Genomic DNA, 19,710 nt, shown 5'->3' on the forward strand with positions numbered 1-19,710 from the left:
AGGACCCTCTTCCCATACTACTAACATTTTCACCTTTATGTTGCTACAGTCTTAGTTAATGGTCCTGCAAATTGTCGATACCTTTCAATCTTCTGAGTTTTGCACATTGAAGTGCTAATCTTCAGCAGTTAAGCTGCCTTCTCAACACATTTTACCAGGCCCTCGAAAGAGAAAGGTTGGATGCTTATTCCTTCTAGCTCTATTGCAATGGTGTTAAATACCTCCAACTGGAATGTGTTTGCTGCAGAGTGGATGGCAACACTAGAAACACCGAGAAAACCAAGACTACCTACAGGTTCTCAGAAAGTCAGAGACAAGTGCATAGTATTTCAAAGAAGTGGATAATAATTTCAAAAATGCACTTATTTGTTTCATGACTAAGAATATGTATCTCCCCCTCAAATAAGAGTATCACAGTTTCTTAAAGATGTATCCTTTTCCTAAATTAGAGAGGGAACAGGCCCAATGTCCAAACCTATGGGCAGCTGAATGACCGGCTGCCCCGCAATAAGCTGAGGTCTGTTTTCTGATCATCAGAAGTGCAATCAGGCAAAATGAAGTTATAATAAGACGATATGAGAACCTGATAATATGTCTGCTGATTAAATATATGCAGTATTCTGTATGGAAATCCAGGTCTGAACTACAAAACTGATGTGCATTTTATTGTCTAACTCACTGTTGGAGCAGGCAATCTTACTTGTCCCTGTATATGGAGGTAGGGGGGCATGTTTTACACCGGTGCCACAGCTTGACAGTGTTGTTACTCAGCTTAGAAAGTTTCCAAGCAGAATCACAAAAATAACATTACAATGCCAGGGGTCAAACACAGTGTTTGATCGCTTTGAATAACTGACTCTATATTCAGTTATTGAATAACTGAATAATCTCTGGTTCCCCTGACCGATGTTGCCTGCCTCCATGATGACACAAAGATACACTTGAGAGCAATTAGCAGAAGTAACTGGAAATGAATTCTTAGCTGTGTGCTGTGACATGCGGTTCAGTAACTCAGATGAATCCTCCTCTCCCATCACCCTGCCCAGCTCTGCTGACTTCAGCATGAGGTAAGCTTTGGACAGGACCAGGGGTGGACAGTGCAGCCTGGGAAAGCAGTGATGAGGGTGGGCAGGAGTCAGCTGGGGAAAGCATCAGCTGCAGGAAGTGAACTGTTCTGCAGCTGTCTGGTACCTTGTCTCGGTGTTTTGCTGCACATTGTGTCTGAATTTCAGCAATACTTGGCCATGGTGGGTGGGCATAGCAGTGAGATGCATCTGAAACTGCCTCAAGAGCGAGGAAGAAGGGGATATAAGGCCGTGCAGGTTTACACTGTGAAAGATTACAGGGATTTTTACTGCCTTGCAATCTTCAGATTCTTGTACTATGCAGAAAAAGCATTTCCATTATAAACCGATTCAGAATGCTGAAAATATCAAAGCCTCTGCCATTCTGAGTTATCTGGAAAGTTTTCATCCACAACACATTTATGGCAGCAGGACAAGAGGGAGAATGAGGGGAAGAGGCATATCTTAGATCTGCTATATTGTTTGTTTGTTTGTTTGTTTGTTTGTTTGTTTGAAGCAGCTGCACAGTGAAATGAATTTTTTTTCCAATACATTTCTGGACTCACTTAGGTTCTTTGATGCTATAATATTTTATAACATCAATGAAAAAGCAAATTAATGTTCTATATTTCTGATAAAATATGACACCAAAATATTAACACTGCAAGACAAATTCAGCCTACTGCTGATCTTTTTCATGGTCCTAAAGGCTTTGTTGAAATTAGAAGTTGTTCATCAAGATAATCTCTCAATCTCCTGTACAGCAATATTACAGAAAAAAAATCAAATGTTTTACATGTACATCTTCTTCTTGGTACCAATCAGCTATAATAATGGTGGAAATATAAAGACAAACAGCTGCAGTTTATGCTACTCCCACACACAAACACTTTTCAAGCAAAAGCTGCAAGAATGGCTCAGTAGTAAAGTACATGGTATTCTGAACCTGCACTCTAAAGAGAGCTGCAGGTATAACGGGATATACAACAATGCAATAATGAAGAGGCAGCATTTTGATATTTAGAAATGAAGGAAGAAACATAAAAAACCCTCCAAGATGACTCACAAGCTTTGGCTTGTTCAACAATAGGTCCAATTTGGCTAATTCAGAGAGTGTTACATGGAATGGGTCTTAGGGAGGACTACAAATTTCCCCTCTGGTGAGGGAGAGTATTCCAAGTGTAGTACTTGCTTACTGATCTGTATCCTATCTTCTCTGGTTATGAATGTCGTTACCTATTTGATGTAAGAATTTTCTACACCTTATTGAAAGCTACACAAATTACCATTGACTTCAACCGTACAGTCAATAGCAAAGTCAGGACCTAAGTGTAGTTGTTGCTACTTTGTTAATAGTTCATTAAAGGGAAGGGAACTTCATGATGGCCCAGGCCTCCCCTTGGAGTAAGTTGGTTGTTGAAAATAACAGAGATATGGGGATTTCTCTTTCCCGTTTCTATTAATTGAAAATATTGTTGAAACATTACTGCAACTAGGTCTGCACAGATTATTTTTGGAGTTGATCTAGAACTGATTTTCTTATATGAAAACAGCATTGCCCATTTGACATCTTAACAATAGAAAGGACAATAATTTTGGATTTCTCTCTCAGCAAACTTGGAAGAGTTTATAATCAACTGCTCCATATAATCTTTGCCTCAAACACCAGGATTGTCCCTTCCACAAATTGCTAGATCACTTTATTAAAGAAAACTTTAGCTCTTTGTCATTTTCTATTACTAAATTAATCTTTTTTCCATGTGGGTAAGGATACTCTTATGGATTTTATTGGCTTTCCTCTGCTGGCATTTTGCTGATTCTGCTCATGCTACATTAGTGGCAACACTGGGTCAGCCTCCCTTTTGCAAAATTATGTCATTAAACTTCTTCCTTCAGCGGGAGGTCTTTATGAAAAAATGACACCTCATTTTCAAAACCAAGGAGGAAACAATGTTAAGCCAGATTTTGTTCTGTATGATGTTATACTCCGAAGCATTTGAGGCACTGTGCTATTAAAACTAATTGCATTCCACAGTCATTGAACATTTTCCCCCTTTTCCTTAAGTAGGACCTTAACTTAAGCTAGAGAATGTTATGGGCTGAGTAAACTCCAGCTGAGAGCTTTCCCAGCAGCCCTAGAGGTCCTGCTTGTGACATTAGAGATGCCACGAAGCAATACTACATTGAGCAGAGCACTGATAGCAAGCAGAGCACGATATCTGGGAATGCCTGTGCAAGTCCGTGCTCCAGCTCCAATCAGAATAATTTAAATACTTGATTTAACCATAACATGAAGGGGTTTCATTTTGACTTCTCTTCAGTATCAATTTGGACCTTGCTTTTATTGCCTGTGTTATAAATTATTTCCTTAATGAAAAGTAGTTTATTATTGACTTATTTATTATTGACTGAGGATGCCTTGATTTGCAGCTTTATACAGATTTAGCCTTAAATTTGGTCATTGTTTTTGATACCTAGGACTGTGAAATTCTGTGTTATGTTGTACATTCTAAAGTTTTAATTATATGTAGTCAGATTTGTATTCGTTATTAGTAAATCTGTTTTGTTTTGGTGTTTTTTAAACATCATCTTCTTCCAGCACCATTTGAATTTTATAAGAACTGTAGAAAATAAAAAAATTAATGCCTGTAATATTTTGAGAAAATAGTTTTTTTAATCTAGTAAAAGAAAGAAGTAAATATGGTAAGAAAAATCAAAATGTGTTGTGTGTTTACGTTTTCCTCAAACAAAAAAAGAAGTTATGCAGATGCTAGCTTGAGCTGATTATTCACCATGGCCTTTAAGATTTTAAAGATAGCTGATGTGAGCTTCTCACACTAGTTTTCACTCACAGGCCAGAAGAAGACACAAATTTGCTGCATTTTATCTTTGAATGTTTCTCTAAAGAAATTTAACTAACTATAATTTAAAAATCCCAAATAAATCTGCTTTTATAGGAAATGTATGAAATATGCTTGATCAGTCTCATATGAACCTATTTAAGAGCCTAGATAGCTGTTTAATTTAATTTTTTAAAGTGTGAAAGGTTAAAATAAATTTAGGCATGAATATGGCCTACGTATACTCAAGTTTGCATCTTTATAAATGTCTAGTCTATAGTGTAAAGACTAGAGGAGACACCTCTAGTTTTTTAACACGGTTGTTTTGGCTTCAGACAAAAACTTCTTCAGCAATGTTGGCCACCATTAAGATGAATATCTTGGCCCTGCAGGAATTCACTTGCTCATTCACTGCCTTTCCATTCTTTATCTTACTAGCAGTTTCATTTGCTGCTGTTAAAAACACATGGCTGCACATGATCACAGTGAGAATGACAAAGAAAAAGGAGTATTCCTGTGTGGGAAGCTTGACTGACAGTGAAGAAGGATAGAGCATCGATTTGACACCATCTTCCATGAACTGCCAGGATTATTTAAGCAAACTTTTCAAGAGATTCACTTTTGTTGAAAATCCACCTAATCCTAACCATTGCACCAGACTTATAGATTGAGAAAGAGGCTGCGTGGAAACCAAGCGAATGCAGTTTACACCAATGGGATCTGCTGTGTAAAACTACTCCCAGCATGACAGCCTCCTTGCACCTGAAGATGTGATGCACTCCTCTGAGTGTGGAGAATTATCAAGAATTATGTTTGAGTACAGAGCAGATCCCTGTGCCTCCCACAAGGACACGGTGAGAGGAGACTTACCCCTGCACCCTCCTTGGCTTCAGAACTTTCACAGGAGCATGGTCCCGATGGGTCCCTCAGCAGCATAGCCAATCCTCCTGCACCTACAAAACCAAAGACATTTATTGCCCATGGGAGAATACGCATGGCTGAGAGGTTGCTTTGCTTTGATTGGATCCATTTCTACTCGCCACGCTCTGTCATCAGCCTGGTGTTTTGTCAGTGTTGTTAAAGAATGTAGAAAGGCTACAAAAACTATGACTGACAAATATCTTTGCCAGCTGGAGGCAGCTCTGCATGCTGCTTAGGGGCAGCTGCCTCTGGGGGAAAATGCAATGGGTGCTAAATGTTGGCACAGTGTGCCATGGCTCTGGAAGAACATACTGCATTTCAGTCCACTCAGTGGTCATTCCTGTCCCCATGGTGGTTCCCAGTGGCAGAGCTGCCCTGGCTCCTGATGGGTTGGTGGCATGGCCTTTGTCACCCCTAGGCAGTCCCAGTCTTGTCACCCCTAGGCTACTCCCTAGACACTGGTTGTTCTGTGCTTGCCCGTGTTGCTGTGCTGGAGGTGTGCCTGTGCTCACAGCATTCCCTACATGAGCTTGTCCTGTCTCTAGGAGAAGCCAGAGGACTTTTCATCACTTCTGTGCATCCAAAGGGCAGGGTAAATAAGAGCATCTAGACCCCTAACTAAGAGTACGTCATTAGACAATGCCGTTTTGTGATGCAGGCAGTAGTTACCACTGCTTATTGGGTCATGTCAGATCACAAGCACAGCTCGCAGGTCATGGGCAGCCTGTCTGGGAGAACCTCTGCACTTTTATTTCTGCATCAGGCTTAGGCCTTGAAGAAGGTAAAAACATATCTGCTGATTTCACCTTCAGGGACAGCCTTGTTTAAACATAGCTAGCCATAGCCAGCTGCCTGATTGCTTTTGGAATTTCCATAGTACTGGCAATAATTAAATGATGTTGGGTTAGAGTCAGATTAAATCAGGGAATATATTCTAAATTGTGAAATTAAATTATAGGGGTTACATGATCTTCTCTATAGAGAAGGAAAATAGGATTTGTATATCATCTCCAGTAGTTTTGCTGAAGGTACACGTTCACAGAGGGAGTACATTGAATAATGTTCCTTATGCTACCACAGCACAGTGCATGCCTACTACTAAATTTGAAATAGATTTCTCATGTAATAACACATCTTGAAATGGCTCTGCAGCCCTTGGTCAATACAAAGATAGTTATTCATGCCCTCTGCTGCTACTTGAGTCTATAATCTTGAGTGCATGCACCACAGTTGTGTTACGATTACTTATGCAAAAAGGATCCATGCTTCAGAGATGCCCGTTTCATATTCATTGCTCCAGTGGATAGTGGGACATGCTAACAGTGTTAACTTGGTCTCTAGTTGTGATACTTTCACTACAGATCTGCATCTTTCCTTCTAACAACATTGGTTGGTTGCAGCTTCAGTTGGACTTATTTTGCTCTGGAAGGAGAATATTAAAAAGTGCCAGTGGAACTTATGTGTCCATAAAAATCCTGAAAATGCTTGTAACTTTTTCTAGCACAGGCCTTCTGGAGCTAGCCCTTCCTACCTGCTGAGCTATGTTGTCCATGTAGTCCATAGAGCCAGGTAGCCCTCAGGTGGGCTTGAGAACTGCATTAAAACCAATGTGAGTAGTAATGAGACCTTTTTTCTTGTGTTCTCCACACTCTGAAACAGTCCACAAAGTCAGAACTCTATGGGCTCCCATAGAGCATTGCTGCTTTGGAAGTGAGTCTGCAGAAAAAGCAACTAGTTTATTCTGCCCTGAGTTCTTTTTGTCTATTTTTTTTTTAATTTCCAGCTCTCTTTGATAGCTTTATTCATGCTAATAGCAGGTCAAAAGGTTCCTCCTTTTTATGTATCCCTGTATAACATTTCATCATAATGGGCCTTGATTGTCTACTGATACCTATATGCTCTCCTGCTATCCAAAACTAGATGTGAAATAGAGCTGTGTGCCTTTTTACACTGTTTTGGTAAAACTTCCCTTCATACCCAAGCTATTGTGCATCTTTTTCTGCAATGTATTTGGAACGGTGAAGCCTTTGCATGTTGTCCTTGAATGGATGCCTCCTCATTACCTTGTAGCTGTCGGACTGGACCAGAGGATGGGAGCAGCTGGTGCTGAAATATCCAAGTTGATATTATAAATACTTCCAGGATTTAATGTCAGACTAGATTTAGGTTGATTCTGTGGTGATTTGTATTAATTTCCTGAAATAGGGAATATTACCTTGGAGTGAATGTTACCACACTGTCATAAGGAGTACTACTTGATTTGAATATTTATGTTTACTCTAGGGTTTGGAAAGTGTTTCGTGTGGCCCTGAAGCAGAGTTGCTGGTTTGGTTGCCTCCAAAAGCACTCTTGCATGCGACTTAACAGTACACCTGTAGTGTGAATCACTCCACATCTGAATCAACTGCAAATGTGGTCGAGGAGAGAGGGATGAGTTCACTAAAAACCATACTACTGCTCTCTGATGAAATGCTGATGTATGTGCAGCCTAAGCCCACGGAGAAGGCATAGCCTGGTGACTAGCATGCTCAGTGGACATGTGGGTTACCTAATTTCAAACCTGTGCCACAACTAGCACTCTGCATACCCCTTGGAAGGCACTGGTACTGTCTCTTAAGTTCTCCACTTGTAAGACGTATTTCCCATGGATGTGGCAACACTTGAAAGATTAAGAGGAGAGAATTACATTGGTAATAAATGTACGTAACTAGAAGAAAGTAATGAAAGTAGGAGGCCTAGAAATTGACGTGCATAAGAAAATCGTATCTTTTCCACACATCTCACAAAATAAATAAGTATCATGAGTAGACTTCATCCCACATTGTTTTTGCTGACAGGCCATATCTCCTATAGGATGGACCTCAGACTTGATTTAAATGAAGGACACAGCAACTTCATAATCATCCTTGTATTTAAAAAAAAAAAAACTCCAAGCATGCTCACATCCATGGACATGTTTTAGAGGCCTGGATAGTACCAATTCCTGCTGCCATTAACACAGCTAAAGTTTCACATTTTTCACTGCCTGTACAGCAGTAATGAAGTAACTCAACCAGAACAGCTGCAGGGCAGCACCATCAGCACTATCGGGGCTCAGTGGCTTTTCATCCATCTCTGTGCATGCTAGCTCCACTTCTGTGCAGCACTGTGCTGACTTCTTTGTTTCCTTTTATTTGCTATTCATTTCAACTGTGAATAGGGTTTGATAGATAACAGGAGTTTTGCAATAAAGAGGACCAGATAATACTACAGGAATGAAGCCGAGCTAAAAGTTTTTCCTTAAGAGACATATCCATGCCAGCCTAGGGGAGAAATCAAGGTACAGATAATTGGAAGGAATTTGGGCTCTCACCAGCATTAGCCAGTAGAGAAAGGAGCAGATGTTGTCAAGACAGGAAGGAAGAAATTTGAATAAAAGTCCAGTAAGAGTAGTTCCTGGTGATGTATTTGGCAGTGAATGTGCAAAATATGGATTGAAAAGAAAGGTACTGATGAGGAATCTAGAAAACTGCTTGCACATCCACTCATTGCTCTCAACAAGCAAGAGGTGATTTTATCAGCCTGTTCCTGAATCACAGTTCATAGTCAGCACTGAGACTACAGGGAAACACCTCTGCTTGGGCTAGCTTTGGCCAGCTTTGGCCTGGGGCCACCACACTCATCTCAAGAGTCCTTGCTCCATCAGTCTCAGTCTCTCACTTTGAGTTTCTGTTCTACTTCCACAGAAGCTAGACATAGAAGGGAAACTTTTAGGTGCAATTCAGCTACTAAGGTATATGAACTCTCTGCAGTGACCCAAAACTCCCTTAGAAAACTCCCTTAGAAAAGGAGCTACGGACTTAGGATCTTAGTTTTTAGTATTTTTTTAGCAACAGAGAGCTTTGTGTTTTCAGCATACAGTCTCCTTTGCTGCATTGTTAAGCTGTCAGGAAACAACTCCAAACCTATACCATACAGCCATTAACACTGGTGCAGTCTCTATCCATCCAAAATCTGCCAGCCTGCATCCTCTTGTCAAAGAAATTGCTTCTGTAAAGGAGCAGATTGTAGCATAAGAAAAGCTGAATCAGAGAACAATTCTAGGGCAAATATGTGTCTCCTCTGAGAAAAAGGCAGATAAAGCACTTAAGAGTATTCATCAGGAAAACTAAATCAAGCTTTTTTCATTTCTCCCAAGATAGTAATTTTTGTCTAACCAAATCAACCCTCTGCTTGCATGCAGATGGATCAGTTTTTTGTCTTTCACTGAGACAGGTTTCTTGTGGGAGCACTTCTAGTCCTTTTCAAAGCTGAGGAACATTGTATTCGTGTCCCAGAAGCAAAACTACTGCTCCCAGATTGGTTCTTTCTCCCTGCTGCAGGGTGCTTGTATCCTGGATCTATTGGCCGGTCTGCTGTTCACCAGAGTGCCTCCTGTCCTGTTCCGACTGGAAAGGAACAGGTCAGCTCAAACCACATAAATCCTGGACCATAATTTAACTTGGTCTTGAACAGGCCAAGGAGTCAATTTATTAGAGCAACTATTTTCACTTGACTTGAATCACAGGAAATCCTGCTGTATCTCTCTCTGCTTTCTTTCAGCTACCCAGGACCTGTCATTTAAAATGAAAGATCAACTATGTCCTTGTGTTGACATCTTGGCAGTGCCCAGCTGAGCCAGCAGACAGATGCCATGTTACACTACAAAGTAGAGTTTCTCACCAGTGATTCCTGCGATTAATAGAAGGTCATTCAGAAAAAGAAACTCCTCAAAGAAGGAGAGGGAGAAAAAAAAACCCCACAGTCTAGGAAATAAGGTCTTATAGCAAGAGTGCTGACATGTTTATTTATTAAACTACTAAATGGCTTGGTGGCTTCAGATTGGGAAGGGGTCACATAGCAGCAGGGAGAAAAAGGCATAATTTAAGTGGTGAAGAAAGCCACCCATTTATCTGTTTTTTGCACTTTAATTAATTCTATATTGAGGCATTGTATGCTTGCTATATTTTGAAACAGCAATAGGAAAAATTTCTTACCATTTTAAGCACGTTTTGAGGGCTCATCTCTAAGAGTTAGGAAAAACTTTACATTCTATTTCATAAATCCTTCAGTCTTAGAAAAACTACTGCAAAGAGTGCTGTAGATGCCACTTCTTTTTGATGTGTTTCATAGCAATTGTCTGAAGCACACTAGTTCACACAATTGTTTTCCTGCATCTGATAGTCATGTTATTAACTGGGGTGAATGCCAAGGTTATAGAACTAAGGGCACAACTCTCTTTTGCTGATTTGCTTTTCTTTTCCGAATGGTTTCCCTTTTTTTCAGCCTTCACACTGTGATGTATTTTGTACTTAAATACAAATAAGACAAAAATCTCTCTACTTGCACTCGTAGGAGGAAAATCACACTTATGGCCCGAGGAAAAGGAGCCTTGACTTGTGACATCCCTCACAGTGCTGCTGGTTGGTTTGTGACCATGCCAGAAGCACTGTGCTGCATCTATACTCGGAATAAATGTCAAGGTCTCTATCTCCAAAATTCAGATGCATGTTTTAGATGCAGGTGTCTGGCACCATTTTGGAAAACACCTAAGAAGACTTTCATCACTGGTTGCAGGCAGAGCAATTAAAGCCGTTGCAAAGATCTCCATCACTGAGATGGATTAGCTCTCTTCAACTAGGGCTTTCAGGAGTGATTTGAACTAGTCCAGTCTAGCCATACTCTTGACAAGGCTTTTGCATGTTTCAGTTGAGGGGGAAGTGATGGTGGCTTGGAAGACCAGTTATATCTTCAGCTATTCACTACAAGGTCATGCAATACCAGTCTCAATACCTGTCCTTTGCTTGTTTTAACAAGGAATTTCTACCTACCAACATAGTTTCTAGTGACCAACTGTGCTGAACTAGTGTTGATTCAGATCTTGTGTGCATTTTCTCATAGATTTAGCTCTGTGGGGAAAAAAGTTTAATAGTTAGTTCTAGTACCATAAAATAGCTGCAAGTGTGCAATGAAGTTTATCATTTCTGCTATGAAACAATCAAAATGCCCTCAGAACCACAATCTTCATAATTTTGGAAAGAAACCTCAAGTATAGACCAGCCCTAAGATTAAAGCTATTCTAAGAGAATAAGATTGCAATGTTGCTTAGAAAATAGCTCTCAGTCCCAGCAATCTTGATCACTATGAAGAACTTTTGATGGAAGCGAGAGAGAACCACTAAAATTTTTTACAGAGACAATGTCTGCAAAACATAAGCTAAAACTCTGACATGAATTTGGAGGCATGAATAAGGGAAAAACCTGTGAATTTTGTTTATTCACTTGTAATAATTTGCCTTGGAGTACATTCTCTTACTTGGAATTACCAGGTAAGAAGTGTGATATTCTATTGTTAAAATAATAGATAGCCTCCTAATTTTGTCTAGAGCTAGTTCCTGAATGTGACAGAAGTGCAGCCAAATGATGAATTCATTGCCTTGAAAAAAGGTTTAAAATTAGCAGAGAACTCCTTGAATGATATGAAGTAAAGAAGCACAAGTGATGTAATGCAAGTTCTTTTTAATCATGATGTCTTAAACCTAATCACAGAAAGAAAGCAGGAAGATTATCTGCTACTGATAACCATTCTCTGTGACGAGAAAGAAAAGCCATCACTTACAGAAACAGCACTGAAAGTGCATCTGTAATGCAGGGGAGGAGACAGCTTGTGGTGCTAACCTCACTGCACCTGTGTAAAGGATTTCTTGGCCCCAAGAAATGCATGTGTAAATAACCATGAAGACAAGCTTCTAATCTTCTCATCATAGCCAACAGAAAGGACTGCAAAAGCTATGTCAAATTCCCTTAGGTGCTAAGTCAGACAGCTTATCTCCTCTCTTCCTCAATCTGATCTTGCCGGCACTGATGCAGACAAAGCATATTTTTATGATTATTTTTTGTATCCTGAATTAGAGCTGCAGTTGCATGTACCAGTGGTTGGGAATGCTCCATACATATGCAGAAGATATTGTGGATGTATCTGCAATGGTCAAAAGTGACACGTGCAGTTAAACCTGCTTTTCTCTTTGGTGACACTTAGCAGCAGACAGGACGTTCCCCACTACTATCAAATAGTAGTGCTGAAGTAAATGGCTGTGCCTTGGCAGTGCACCTCCTGGGAATGGCAGGAAAGCAGTCTCCATTTTTCAGCTATGTCTTTAGTTGATTTTCCAACTATGCTTATCTGCTTTTTCCTGTAAAAAATCGGTTTGACTCAAGAGGGTTTTATACGTCAGATGGCATAACTGCAGAGGGGGGTGGGACAAACATACTCTGTTGACATTTATCTGCACGTAATAGAGTGCATATAAGAGAAACTACTGCTATCAATTTTCCTTTCATACCTCATGGTCTCCCAGGAGGTGACATTTTGAATCTGGTTTGCATTTGGAGATCTTGCAAAAATGTCAGGTTCTCTGAAGGTGACTACAAGTGATTAAACTGCATGCGTCCACCTGTGGCTTTAGAATGAACAGGTATAACTTATTCTGAGCAGCCTTGTTCCATGCTGGTTAAAAATGTCATATTGCCAGATTTTCACCATGAGTTAAACTAGTAAAACAAGGAGGTTTATAGCATAAAACTGTGAAGAACTAATTCAGTTCTTGACAAAGCAACAGAAAGACCCCTGAAACACCGTGAGTGGGTTTGTATGCCTAATTATTTTGTAGTGGTTAAGGATCACACTGCAATGAGGCAGACATAGCCCTGACTGTCTGGAGCAGTGTAATGTTTTATCTCCAGTTTTGCATACTTTTGAGTTAAGATTGTACTGTCAGTTGTTTTGAAGAACTGTGCAACATTTCTGTCAGAAAAATTTGTATCAGTACTTTATGGCAAAGTCAAGCTACCAGTTTTGTTTGATAGAAACTGGTATTAATTAATGCAATGTCTTCTGTTGTGGTCAAGATATGAAAGAACCCCATTCAGTCCTACATTTGTACTAGAAACACATATTAACAAAACACCTGTAAATTCTGCAATGGTAGTCAGATCTTGCTAGACCTGGCACATGAGAGTTGAAAGGTGCAAGTGAATTGGTGTCATCATGGCATGAGCTATGACAATGCTGGAAAGCCATGCAATCCAGAACAGTGTACCCTTTCAGGCCATGTATTCATTCACTTGAAGTTGAGGGTGGATCTATTATCTGCAAGAAGAGATCCAGAACTCTGAACATAGCTAGTAAATGTGTAATCAAAGTAAAATCACTGTTGATGTAAGGTTAATGTAACCTGACTTTTGACAAAAGGACATCAGAGATAAGATCCAGACACTAAAGGATGAAGATACATGTCCTCATCTAAGCTTAACTGTGCCGTGTGGTAATCAGTTTCAGTCATATCAGAGGGGGTACTTATAGAGTAAGTTACTGCTCAATTAGAGAAGCATCAGCCTCTGGCCTCTGTGGATAATCTTAGACAATTATATAGAATTATAAAAAATTATAATGTTTGCTTTCAAAGTACTACTTGTTTTTGCTGGCAAACATAATACCCAGATACGGTATATCCTCCTCAGTTATTCACATACTCCCGAGTTAAAATAGCTAGTGAAATATTTCATTTCCCAGCCACAACATTCAAAAGAGGCATGACTTGCTGGTCAAAACTCCAGTGATGTTCCTTATTAAAGCCATATGCTTTAGAGAGTTCAGTAAAGGATTTCTTGACTCCTTACTAGAGGAAGACATCAAGTGCTTTAAAAGCAAAAGCCAAACTAAAAAGAAAATAAATTATTATTTTGGTTTCATGATATTGGGATATCATTTTCACCTAAAAGTTTTAGTACTTCAGACAGAGCAAAAGTTAATATGTAATGTCAAGTTATGTCTATCACCTTCCAGAGAATACTTAGGGCATTATGAGAAATATAACAACCAACACTACACAGAATCACAGAATAAGCTGAGTTGGAAGGAATCCACAAGGGTCATTGAATCCAGCTCCTGGTTCTGCACAGCTCTGTTCCCAAGAGTCACACCACATGCCTGAGAGCATTGTCCAAACTTCTTGAAATCTGTCAGGTTGGTGCTGTGACCAGTTTCCAGGGGAGCCTGTTCAGTGACCAGCCAGCTTGGTAGGTGATGAATCTTATCCTGATATCCAGCCTAAATCTCCCCTGCCACAGCTTCAGGGCATTTCCCCGGGTCCTGTCACTGTCAGCACAGAGCAGGGATCAGTGCCTGCCCCTCCTCTTCCCCTCCCAAGGAAGCTGTAACTGCAGTGAGGTCTCCCCTCAGGTGCCCCTTCTCCAGGCTGAACAGACCAAGTGCCCTCAGCCACTCCTCACACCTTTGGCTTCCCCTCCAAACCCTTCCCCATCCTCATGGCCCTCCTTTGGACACTCTCCAACAGCTCAGTGTCTTTTCTGTGTTGTGGCACCCAGACCTTCCCCCAGCACTGGAGCTGAGGCTGCCCCAGCTCAGAGCAGAGCAGGACAATCCCCTCCCTTGCCTGGCTGTGATGCTGTGCCTGATGTCCCCAGGACAGGGTTGGTCCTCCTGGCTGCCAGGGCACTGGGGGCTCGTGTTCAACCAGGACTCCCAGGTCCCTTTGCTGCACTCATTTCTGTTTTCCAGCCTCTCATTTGTTTGTTTGTAAATCCAGGGTTGCCCCATCCCAGGTGCAGAATCCGGCACTTTCTCTTGTTGAATTTCATGTGGTTGGTGCCTGCCCGGTCCTCTCATTTGTCAAGGTCTCTCTGCAGGGTGTCCCTGCCTTAGAGGCAGCCAACTGGTCCTCCCAGTTTTGTATCATCTGTAAACTTGCTTAATATCCTGGCTATTCCTGTGTTCTCCCCATGTCCACAGCTGAGCTTTGCTGGCACTTTTCCTCCTGACAACAACCTGATGCTCTGTCATCACTGTGACCAGGATGGCTGCTCACCTCCACTTTGCTCACAAGATCCTCTATGCTGACAAGCAGCAGATCCAGGAAGGCATCTTTCTGAGCTGTTTCCCTGAGGACCTGTTCTGTACAGTTATCAACCAGGTTTTTTAGGAATCCTCCAGCCTGGGTTGTACTAGCTGTGTAAAGCTCTCAGTTAATTTCTGACAAGTTGAAGTCCCCACACAAGTACAGAAGCAGTTGACTTGGAATTGTCTCTTAGTTCCTCAAATAATTTGTTGGCATTATTGTCCTGGCTAGAAGGTCTATAGAAGAATCCCACGTTGACATCCACATTATTTCCTTGTCCCTTAATTCTTATCCAGGGGCTGTCAGCTGTGCCATTGCCAACTCTGACCTTCATACATTTTAACCCTTCTATTTTAAGTCCCACTGCTGAGAGATAGGCTAACTGGATATAACTTTCCAGATTGTCCTATGCTTTGAGAACTCATGTAAAGGCACCATCCAGAAACAGAAAACCTGCACATTAGTAAAACCTCTAAGCCTTCCTGGAGTTGGGACATTAAAGGAGTGCTTTCTCTCTGCACTTCCTAAAGGAGCATAGGCCAGCCACATATTCCTGATGGGCTCTGCCCTTTCTCACTTCTTCAAAGTCACAACAAGTGCTCCTTAAAATGTGCCCTGCTGATGCAATTCAAAAACTCTGACTCTTGGATCTATGGTATGCTAAACATGGCTTGTCAAGTGTAGAACAAACAGCTATGGCACAATCCTAAGTCAGTAGTAGTTTTCTCCTGCAGACTTGTGGAAATTATTGGCTCAGTTCTACTTGTTCTCTCACAGCTGTTTATCTGTTCTGTGACATGCCTTGTCTAAATTAAAAATCAAAAATATTTCTGAGGCAATGAAAGTCTTTAAGCACTTGCATTCCAGAGTACATCAAAACCCAGTAAAGGCTGATGCTTCACTTTTGATAGTTATGCTTGGTTTCAGCTTTTTTGGAGCCACATCACTTTAGTTTACAGCACCCACATTGCCTGCTGGTGCAGAAGTCACATGCAAGGCAGCCCATGATGTGAGAGGCTTCACCCACCTAATGAGGCAGCCTATCTGTGCAGGCTGCATGAAAGTAGAATCTGATGCACGAACAGTATGTGTAATTATGGAGTTTTTGCGGAGTTTGAGCCCGGAGCATAGCTGGGGGCATTCTAAATCTTTAATAAGCAAAACTCACCTCCTTTTAAAATGTAGATTTCGTAGTGTACTTGTATCTCTCTTTACCTGTCCTATTTCTTTTGTTCCCTCCCTTCCTCCTTTGCATGAACAGTGAATAGTGTTGATTGGGTAAAATGTCCTCCTAAGAGAATTAGCTACCATCTTGAGAAAAAAAAAGCAGTGTAGAGCCTGTACCAGAGTAGCAATAATAATTTTGTGCAGCTCCCATCTCGACAATAAGCCCATAATAGCAGTGGAATAGAGCATGAAGAAAGCATAAAATTACATGAGGGCTTCAATTACCTTTCATATTACCTGTAACTGAAATACTTATTGCTTCAGTGCTAGAGTTATTACTTACTTTTATAAGATTCTAAAATAACACTTTAAAAAGGCAGCCTGCCCTGTCGACAGAGAATCCAGCACTGAAAACAAACAAAGAGCAGGAAATTTCAGGTTTCAGGGTAAGCCCTTAAATGTCAGGCTGCTTATTTAAATAATTCCTGCAGAAATCTAGAAAGCTACATTTCTTGTGAGATTTTTGGAAATTAGAAGTGTATTAGAAAGCCTCTTTTTGAAACAACCACTGTACTTTAATATCAAGTCTTGCATGGAACATGATATTGTGCAGCATAATGAATAAAGAAGAAAGGTGGCTTTTGGTGATTTGGGGTTTCGCTTGCTTTTTTTTCTCTTTTAAAAATTTTCCTTTGTCTTTAAATGACAATCAAATTATTTGACCCTCAGAATGTCTCAATTTGTGAATAGTTGAGCCTGAGTTTAAAATCAGTTTGTGACTGCTTCTTCCCTTATTCAAATAGTCTCTTCACAATGTGTACCAAGTAACAGATAAAAATAACTATCATGCTTAATTTATTTTAACAATGCAGGTAGGTTGCTTGAATTTTCCACATTTATTTTCTGAGAACAGCAAGAGTTTTCTATCTCAGGATAAGAACACAAGAAATGCCCTACTGGACTGAAAATATTTTTTTTGGCAGCAGTAGGAAGAGTCTTCACATAGGGAGAACCCTTGTTACAGTCTGTATCCCCTGTACTTCCTTCAGCATCACAATCACTAGATTAGGGATGTCACTGGACACATCTCTGCCTTGTCCCTTTAATATGTTCTCTAAATCTATTATCCATTGGTTTGTTAACATGGAGACATTTTATCTGTCTGGGATTTTTTTTGTTGTTGTTGCTCTTGTTTGTTTGTTTGGCTTGTTTTTTTCTTCTGCCTAACATCCTCATCATCCACACAGTGTGTGAACTACCATGATTAGCACTTCCACTTCAGAAACCTCTAAGGAGAACAGATAGTGAATCCAAGAACTGAACTGTTATAAATTATGGCTTGTTAAACAGCTTAGTAATTTTAAATGTCTAAGATATGACTGCAAAAAGATTAAATGTTCAGGAATCTTAAATTCACAGTCTGAATTTCAGACCACCTTAACAGAAGTTCTTGTAGTATCTAGAGGCAGAGGCAGTCAAAGTAGTCATAACTTTCAGGAATTTTAGCCTCTAGCAATGTTTGTTGCAGAAAAAGGATCAGCAGAATAGGTTCACACTCAGTAAGAACATACTATTTAATAAGGAATTAGGTTAGCAAAGGAAGACAGATGGCAAGAGCAGACAAGACAGTTTGAGACCTAAGGCCTAATTCAGATTTGACACAGCTAAGCTGAATGGCCATTGAAGTCAGTGAGATGTTTACATATTTGTGTCAGGGCTGAATTTGCTTCCCTGTGTTTTGCAGGAAAAGGTGAATAGTTGATTTCAAATAGATGTTTGAGGGGGTTTTTGTTTTTATTTTTATTTTTATTTTTTTTTTTTTAACTGGGATGATCATATTAATATTTTGGTGCTATCCCAAAGCTTACACTTTAAAACTTGGTAGATTTAACGAGCAGAGACGTTTCCTGCATAATGCAAATGTAGTTGAAAGACAGTGCCTGGCCTAAGGCTTTGTATTATACATAATGGAAACAAACAGATGGAGACACAAGCAGAGGCCTGTTCTGTGCAACCGAAGTTGAATGGGGCTATGAATCCTTGCTCCCTCACTCTGAGGTTGGTCTCTTTTTGAGTTCCTACAAGAGTTGGAGTTATAATGGGAATTATATTCATTGTGTAAGTGAATATTTGGAGGAGCACTAGAAGCTAGCAGTTCATGATTTCTGCATTTCCTTCTGTCTAGGTGCCTTTTGGCTTCTGTCTAGCTATGAGAATCTGAGAAAAAATGCTGAGTGACTAACGGATCTTAGTCTCCCTTTGTCTTCTTTTCAATGAACCAGTAACAGTAGCTTCTGGTTTATAATTTTTTAATCTATCTTATTTTGGTTATAAAATGAGAAGTTACATCTTATCCTAGTAAAATGGGATATTATTTTGCATTTGCTGCTATATAATTGTATCTCTGTCTACTGTGGTTTAAGGCGAATTGATTGCCCCACCTGCTTTTGTTCATAGGCTGTTCCCATTAAAAATCAGTGACTTGGGAAATTCTTACTGGAAAACTTTACATTAGTGACATTGAGTGACCAGAATGTTGCAGAAATTTGGAAAAGCAAAGACAAAGAGAAAGGAAGACAAAACATTTGTGCTCTTGTGGAGATATTTTTCTGCCCTCCAAAAACATTGTCCAAACACTGGTTATACAAGCAAGCAGTAAAAGATACGGCCATAATGGGAGCAAGTCATGCTTCTCCTAAGTAATGCCATGGCATTTCCTGTACCTGTGCATCGACATAAAGCAAGGCCAGGTAATCTTTCCTTGGCTTTAGCACACCCTGCAAAATAGCGTGGTTTATTACATAACAAGTGCTGCCTCTGTACCTAACAGCTCTTGATGCCAGTGATGCACACCTGTAGGGCAGCAGAAGTTTTCCTCATGATGACTGAGGCATGTTGTACACAGAATGTTTGCTGATGGGATACATCAGCAATAATTGTACACACAGGAGGTCTGAGGGCTGTAATGTTTCCCACCCTGGGCACTGAAGCACCTTGAATGGTTTTAACAGAGCTACTTGCTACTGTGAAACAGTTACCTGCCTGGTAGCTCTTCAGTTTATGACTTGACCTCTGTGCAGATTAAATGTGCATTCATGGTTTGTTTGAATGAAGAAACATACTGGCATCAGAAAACTTTTTTTCTGAGGAAGTGGCTGAGCTACCACATTGTAGGGAGTCACTTCATTATCTCCTGTCTTAGTTCCTCATTTTTCATATAACAACAATAGCTCTTCCGTGCCTTAATAGGATGCTGTCTTTTAAAAATATACATTAAATACTAAAGTATAGCTTACAGTATCTTTTGCATTTCTGTTGTTAAAGACCACTTCCATTCACCTACTGCCTGGAAATAATAAAAGATATTCCACAAATACTTAGGATGTTTGGTACTTCAGTAAAATCTAGTATACCAGGTCAGTTGCACAAGGCGCACAGATGCTACTGCAAAAGATTCTATCACTTTGTTATTAACATAATTATATTGCCATTAAACTAGTTATGGTTCTTGAGGGAGGTCTAACTTCACATTATGTCAGCTGCCAAGCCAAGGCTCATGTGTGTAACTGCATTGGATTTATCACTATGTCTGCAAACAAAAACTACAGTCTGATGGAAATGCATATTATTTCCAAAATGTGGTCATTTTCATTATAGTAATAGTTTTTGATTAAACAATTTTTGGGAATAGGTCTGATATCTTCATTTACCCTATAACAACTTGAGTTTACTTCTACCAGCAGCTCCACTCTGTATAATACATCACCCTGTCTTTCCTCACCCA

General features: G+C 40.1%; 1 protein-coding gene across 5 annotated transcripts in view; it reads right to left on the reverse strand.

Annotated features, from left to right (window-relative positions):
* PALM2AKAP2 (PALM2 and AKAP2 fusion) overlaps positions 1 to 19,710 on the reverse strand; it is a 264,493-nt gene that overhangs the window by 101,877 nt on the left and 142,906 nt on the right. For all 5 annotated transcript variants that reach the window (XM_088156661.1, XM_014889226.2, XM_088156664.1 and 2 more), the window contains one exon: positions 4,775 to 4,857. In XM_088156661.1, the coding sequence (XP_088012787.1) occupies positions 4,775 to 4,857 (83 nt within the window). The remainder of the gene's footprint in view (positions 1 to 4,774; positions 4,858 to 19,710) is intronic.

Source organism: Sturnus vulgaris, chromosome Z (assembly GCF_052056855.1).
Source record: "Sturnus vulgaris isolate bStuVul1 chromosome Z, bStuVul1.hap1, whole genome shotgun sequence".
NCBI lineage: Eukaryota > Metazoa > Chordata > Aves > Passeriformes > Sturnidae > Sturnus > Sturnus vulgaris.